Consider the following 7,140-nt stretch of genomic DNA (forward strand, 5'->3'; position numbering starts at 1 on the left):
AATGGCTAGCTAGTTTGATATCCTAGGATGAAATGAAAATTATTTTATGCACAAGGCTCCTGCCACTGCGAGGTCTTGGGAGAGTCATATTATATGCTGTATTTTACCCTGCTTCATGGATTGATTGTTACACCACAAGATTGTAATGGAGCAACCTTACTGTTGCATTGAGGTTCACCCTCTATATATCTTCACCACAAGCTATACCCTCGAAATGCTTCTATCAGATGGTGCTCATCCAGGGCTTCAAAAACTTGGGATTGGATAAGGATTGGCTGAGGTCGATTCCGAATTCCGACCAATCCAGCGTGGCTAATAAAACATACTGCATTTCCAGGGTTAGGGCAGAATTTGGGTTATTCCAACTGAATACTGATCAATCCAGATAGGAATCAGACCAGAATTGGCAGGTACCAACCCAGATAGCATATAACATTCAATTGAAGACTGGGGACTACTACCAAGTACCAACACAATGGGTCATCTCTCTGTTCCAAAATCCTCCTACCCACTGGCACTGAGATTGATCTACCCCTGTGTGGACTAAGTCAAAATAAAGGCCATGATTTGTACTGTTAAGATTCGTAATGGGCCTATCCCAGTTGCATGAGGCCCAATACTTGACCATCAAGCTTGGTAGTTCTTTACTCAAACCCAGATATGTGATATTTAATAGTTTTCAACGAAAAAATGGTTCCCATTACCCGCGTTGAAGAGAGAATATCTTAATCCATGGATCTGACCTCCAATTAGATTGAGAAAAAGTGTTTCAGACCTTCTTAAATAAGGGGATAGGGATAGGAATAGGAATCAATGATGACATTCATTATTTTAGAGTCCAATCATAATAAAAAAAAAATTAATAATAATTCATAAGGTTAAATTTCCTTGAATGAAGAGATTCTTTCTTCACCCTTGGTAGGGAAAAAACTTTCTTCAAAACAATATTAAGTGGACCTCTGTCGCAAGCGATTGCTATATGAGAGTGGAGGAAAAAAATCCTCACCAACGTGCCAGGCACCCAACCCGGCATCCAACAGCAGGGAGGACCTGGGGGTGCAGGCCCATGTGTGGGGTGCTTGTCCAGGTCCTCCCAACCATTTGGATGCTGGTTTGGGCGCCAGTGGATTGGAGAGGAGCCCGATCCAAGAGTGGAGGCTATTGGCCCTTTTTTCGTTCTTACAGAGTAGAAACCTGTGACTCAAACAGAAAAAAGAACTGAATGTGATGATTGGACAAGAATTATAAAGAAGTCATCTCAACACAGGTAATTCAAAAGTTTTGAAACACTACCTTCTCACTAGAAGTCTGTAACCCCATCAGAAACAAAATCAATTAACATTCCTGCACAAATTGCAAAACCTATATGAACTTGCTTCTATGACTTGAGCTGAGGCAAAAAGAGGGTCCATTTTCAGGACCTGTAAGGACTCAGAACACCAATAATGTCTTGGTCAAAATGTCTGGTCACTTGCTATTTAACCAGACAGTGGCAATAGTCATCCAGCGCCACCATCGCCACCATGGACCTGTAGAATGGAAAAATACTTGAATCCCATAAAAACCAAAATCCACATGCATCCCCGACCAAAATGTGGAACATATTTTAAGAGCTTCTGCTTGCTTCTATATGTAACTGTGAGCCAAGCTGTACTAGAATATCAGTATAAAATGTTAACAATCCATGCTGACACAAAAAGTAAGAGCCTCCATCTTCAAGACATGTTACTCCTTCGCCTCAACCTTCTAAGAATGCTGCTGTAATCAACTCACTGGGAGAAGCATGTTCCATTTGAGGCTTTTGATTACTCCCCAATGCAATATCACTATTACCCCCCTTAAATATATCTCGATCCTCTTTCCCCACTCTGAACTTGTCATCATCTTGGTTGTTTCCAGTTGTGGACTTTGTGCATCCATTGTAATCATTATCCTTGTTGCTCAGCGGGCTCAATCTTCCTCCGATACCATCATGGCATACTTCAGTAGCAAGTTCAGGATTCACTGTAAGCTTTGAGTCAGCCTCTGAAGCACTATTGTTAACATCATGCTTTATATCCAAAGTCTGCACTTCAACTTTCTTCCCTGTAGCCTCGTTATTATCTTCAAATTGAGGCTTTGAGCATTCATGATTACCATCATCAGAGTCAAGAGGCTTCTTCTGGGATGGTTCTTCCAAATCTGCAAAGGGTATTGACCTCTTAGCAGAAACTGGAAGTTCCATAGCTGAGTGTTCTTCAGAGTTTGTTTGAGAGCGTCGAATTTGGATGAGATAATGTGCAACTGACTTGTAGCCTGATCTTGACACCTGGAAAGTACACCAATGCTCATTTCCCTATTGGCAAATTGGAACACATTAAGAACAAAAGTAGGAATGCAGAAGAACCAAGAAAGCTTACTTTTCTATAGAGAGACCCAGTGGGAACCCATCCTTTACTCAGTCGGCACAAGCTGCAGTTACAAATCCCACGACAAACAGGGCAAATCCAATTTGGATTCTGATTGGCTTCTAAGACATTCTCTCCATATCTTTTTGCCATGACAAATGAAATACATAGAGTTATCCAATCTATGGGACTAAGATTGTATGTAATGATGTCAAACGGATCATAGCTAAAACATGGTTTATATGGAATCGAAGTTTCGAAGTTGCAGATTCTTCTCAACTAAAAAAGGGAAAAATTATATGTAGACAACTCTTGTTAAAGTTTGGCATCCATCGTGATTTGTCACATGGCAGATTTATATGACATGGCTTGGTCCATGTGATGTCAACTTTCAGCCTGAAACAGAAACTTAAGAATTTGAAAAGAGATTTCGAAGTTTTATATTACATGATTACCATTTCATTGTGAGTGAATCTACTGGCATTTCTGAAATTTAAACCCACTTTTAAGGCACTCCACCTACTTGTTTTGAGAGAAACTTGATCAGCAAGGTGGGTGTTCAGTACTCTTTATCACATGGACCTACGTGAGTCCAAAATCTGCCCAGTGGTAAGTCCTGACAAACCTGCAGGAGAGTTCTTTTCTTTTGGGTCACCATGGTTCCGATGTTCAGGAGAGTTCTTTTCTTTTGGGTCACCATTAGTCCCAAACACATTCTGTCATCCTTTATCATGTTTACAGTATAGCAATGGTTGTCAGCTTTATCCCTCTCTGTTCTGATATTCTCAAACTCTAAATCTCTCACTTCTGATCAGATAGTATAAGCATGAAAAATTCTTCAAAAAAGTAACTACATTATCCACAACTTTAACAAATGGGTACCACAAAATGAGTGAAACTATCGAGCATGCAAGTTACAGGTGATTGGAAAATCATAAAGATTAAGACAACCAAAAGATTTTAGAAGTATTTAAGTCTGAAGTGTGACTGCATATTCTTCATAAGGCCTTTAGCAGAATGATGGGAGAAGCAAAAAATAAAGGGGTCCAGTTTTTTCGGATACTTGGATATTCCAGGAGTTGAAGAATGCTACAATAAAGTATACCTCATGTACAAGCAATCTCCACAAAACTGCCCCTGGCCCAGGTTGCATTTGCTGCAGTGGGTATGATGACCAAGAGTTTTCTGCCTGCAAGAAATTGGGTCAATATCATTGTAACTGAATGAAATACTTCAAAGCTAGAACATAACCAATATAAAGTATTATCTTGTGGAGTATTATACAGAAACTGTAACAGATGACTTGCATGAGAAAGATATGTTTGGCATGCATATCTGACTATGGTTAGATGATCAACAATCTTATCAGAAGTCATTGCTAATGCAGAGTAAAACACTGTAGAAGGCGGACCGCCAACATGAATTCAGTGACTGGAAATGAAGTTATTCCCTCAAGCATCCAGCTGTTTCTGTGTGGGTGGATTCCTGGGCCCCTTTGAAGAATTATCTCCATTGTTATTCCTCTCTTCTACTTTCTATTTCTACAACTATATACCAACTGATTCAAGCTCTGAACCCAGTGCATGCTGCTCCCACTACAGCAGGGTCTGGGGAGGAGTATAATATATGCAGCCATACTCCCGCTTTGTGGAAAGGCTGTTTTCCGACTTGAACCCATGACCACTTTGGCTGTCCCAACACCTTGTATCATCCCAAAAATGTGATCTCCGGAACTGAACTCAGTGAATCTATGATTCAATCCGAAATGTATATGGTACCATCAAGATTATGAATTTTTAGTTTCCAAGTCCCCCCATTCCTGAGGATCCTATACCATTGTCAATGCTAAACCTTGAGTACCTTACCGATGAAAAAGAGAACATGATGAGAACTAGGGGAGAAACCAAACCTTTCGCTGTTAATAGCATAGGGCTCAAGATCATAATCATGATGCATTGAATTGTTGGTTGGAACATACATATCCAAAATGAATATCATAAATCCTCCCTTTTTTTTTTTTGGGTGGAAAATGTGATTTATTAGAAGAGAGGAAGAAAGAAGTATGAGGAAGAAAAATACAAAAAATTCAGAAATATAATGATACCACATCACCTAAACAAAACCCAAAGAAGGATTACTACAAAGTTATGACCATGCCAATGGGAGGGGAGGGGACAAAATCAAGCCTCTTCTTGAATTTATGTAAGTATGCCATAAAGGCCAAATTCATGGAAAAATACAGATCACACTTATAACAGACTTTTCTGACAGAGGTAGTCAAAAACATGCTTTAGAAATTTATTCCCACCCCACACCCCCCCCCCAAAGAAAAAAAGGTCTTGGAATTCACACAATTTCCTCACCTATAAGCATCTTATCTATCCAAATTTCAGCCATTAAACAAAAGATGTCAAGTTTGATCATTTGTAACGAAGGGAAATGCTGAAAATCACCAAAAAATAACTATTGAGTACAACAGGTTCCAAAAGTCTTCCACTTTTCTCAAGGCGGAAGAACCAAAGATTAGGCATTACAATATTATCAATTCGCCGTATACATAGCATATACGCAAGCTATTGTTATGGCTGCTGACCAGTATTCATTCAGAAGTTGGCTCCCTTAGGAAAGAGTATAGTGTCTGCCTGAGAGGGAGAGATGATGCAAAATCTAGGTGAGAAACATTAGCAGAGCCCAACAAGACAACAAAAAATAGGAGAAGAGTCTTGCAAGGTTGTTACCCAGAAGAGATAATGTTAAACATTTGACATGGAATGCAGGAGTAAACACTCCTTTCCAGGTAAGGTGATAAGATATGTTTTGGTATCAAGAAATATGGAGATGGTTACTGCACATTTAACTGAAGCCAATAAATGCAACAATCAGAGGGATCATGTGGTAGATGCTAAGGAGCTAAACAAGTAAAAGCAGAAAGGCCAAAAAGTTTCGTTTCTAAAGCCAACTTGATCAGTCACAAATGCGCTTCTCATTTATGACAGATGCGAATGAGCCTAAAAAAAATGAGTGTGCAAGAGAATAGGCAGAGTTTTGGAGTTGCTGGGAGAGAAGAAGGAATATGCATGAGAGTGCAATAAAAACAAACATGTATTAGTGTAAAAAGTATCAGTTCTACCCATTAATGAAATTCAGATACCAACAGTTTTTATTCTACCAAAAGTACCAATTTGCAGAGAATGACATTCCACATGTATTGGTGTAAAAGAACTAAAACACCTTCCAGAAAAATTAGTGTTGTTGCATTAAAATGATTAATCTAGAAAACATTAGCAGTTTTGTGGATAAATATAAAACTTAAAATGCTTAAGGGCTTTCATTCTAAATTTTTTTTTGTTATCCACAGGTATCCAGGCCTTCGGACCCCATAACCGCATGGACAGGTCATATCGGGGTTGAATGAGAACCGATCAATATTCACCAAAAGCAGTGAAGATGAAGATCACTGACTGGCATTGAGGGCATACTGCTAAATATGCAGAGAATAGCATACTTTTATCTTATCTAAGATTCAACTATCTCCATAATTTTAAATAAGAGAAACAAAGAAGATGACGATCACTGACCGGCATTGATGGCATGACTTCCCCTTAATCGAATCATATATACGCTTACCATCTTTCCCATATCCATCCACAAAAAGAGTCCAAGGCGTCTCACATGTACCCAACAGCTTCTCGTGTTCTTCGGTATAAATTTCTGGCTTCACGCCTTCTCTAACCCAAGTCTCCTCATCGTCCAACGATCTCGATTTGCCCTTTTTGTGCACATAAAGTTCTGAATAGCTAACAGGAGCTACCTTCTGCAACCTAATACCAGAAAGCGACCCAATATAACAACTGAAACAGTAGCTCAGAACAAATGCAAACTATTTCAGTAGGAAGGAAAAAGAGAGCCCACAAACAAACTTACATTAACTTCAGGAAACAGAGTATCAACATTAGCACATATACAAAGAGAAGAAGAAGGAAACACACATTTACAGAAACAGGGGAAGATGAAGAGTACCTGGAAGAACGTCTCTGGGGTTCAGAAGGGAGCAGTAGAGAAGGGTGACTTCTTTCGGGAGTGTTTTTGGAAGTGCGCTTGGGAGTTGGAACTACGGGCTTGAGCTTAAGAGAAAGGTCGAGTATCCCAAGCTTTTGCATTCTCTCCATGTTCTCTTTAATCCTTTTATCTCTAAACTGCTCGTAACCTGAACCCTCTTGCTCTTGGGTACCACTGGCTTTTTCCTGGGTTTTGTCATTCTGGGCTTCTTTCGGATTTACAGGAGCTTCCAGGGTTCGACCTCTCTTCCTCAATATCACCATTGCTGCTCTGTTAGTCTGAAAGATCTATGCTACTTCTGTCTTCCCAATGGTTGCGTAAGAAGTAAGAACACTCCTACAAGGGACTAAGGGAAAAATAAAATAAACTAATTCGCCATCAATCGAAGGAGTACGTGTTGGTGTATGATGTCTTGTATTCCGTCGCAGTTTAATCCAGGAAGTACTGGTGCAGCACCTAGACAGCCAGGACGGCGGTCCCGCTAGCCGGTTAGCGGGCCGTGGGGGTTGCAAGGGGGGCAGGAGGCCCCCCTGCACAGCAGGGGGTGTAGGGAGGCACAGCCCCCCGCTCGAATTTTTTATTTGAGGGCAATTGTAGTTTAATCCGGATTAGGTTGGAAATTGTAATTTGATCCGGATTAGGGTTTTTTTTTTCCGCTATATATTTGTAGCGAGGGTTTCTTTCTCTGTAATAT

The 7,140-nt window shown here is 40.1% G+C and overlaps 1 protein-coding gene across 2 annotated transcripts; it reads right to left on the bottom strand.

The window, feature by feature from the left end:
- Window positions 1-1,247: 1,247 nt before the first annotated feature.
- On the bottom strand, window positions 1,248-6,835 carry LOC122073466 (cell division cycle-associated protein 7-like). 2 transcript variants are annotated; one of them, XM_042638059.1, is made up of 5 exons: window positions 6,408-6,835; window positions 5,966-6,208; window positions 3,493-3,576; window positions 2,400-2,529; window positions 1,248-2,308 (listed from the first exon to the last, which is right to left on the bottom strand). In XM_042638059.1, the coding sequence occupies exons 1-5, from the start codon at window positions 6,707-6,709 to the stop codon at window positions 1,739-1,741; spliced, it is 1,329 nt and encodes a 442-aa protein (XP_042493993.1). In that variant the 5' UTR covers window positions 6,710-6,835; the 3' UTR covers window positions 1,248-1,738. The 2 variants fall into 2 exon arrangements, with proteins under 2 accessions (XP_042493993.1, XP_042493992.1); XM_042638058.1 differs by having other exon boundaries at window positions 5,966-6,238.
- Between the last annotated feature and the right edge of the window lie 305 nt (window positions 6,836-7,140).

This window comes from Macadamia integrifolia, chromosome 3 (assembly GCF_013358625.1).
Source record: "Macadamia integrifolia cultivar HAES 741 chromosome 3, SCU_Mint_v3, whole genome shotgun sequence".
NCBI classification, from domain to species: domain Eukaryota; kingdom Viridiplantae; phylum Streptophyta; class Magnoliopsida; order Proteales; family Proteaceae; genus Macadamia; species Macadamia integrifolia.

Excerpts from the sequence above, each read along its gene's own strand:
- LOC122073466 (XM_042638058.1), bottom strand. The coding sequence starts at position 6,709 with ATGGTGATATTGAGGAAGAGAGGTCGAACCCTGGAAGCTCCTGTAAAT. Across the intron at positions 6,239-6,407 it reads CCCCAGAGACGTTCTTCCAG|TTGTTATATTGGGTCGCTTT; the intron begins GTACTCTTCATC and ends CTACTGTTTCAG. Across the intron at positions 2,530-3,492 it reads GGAGATTGCTTGTACATGAG|ATATGGAGAGAATGTCTTAG; the intron begins GTATACTTTATT and ends CATGGCAAAAAG.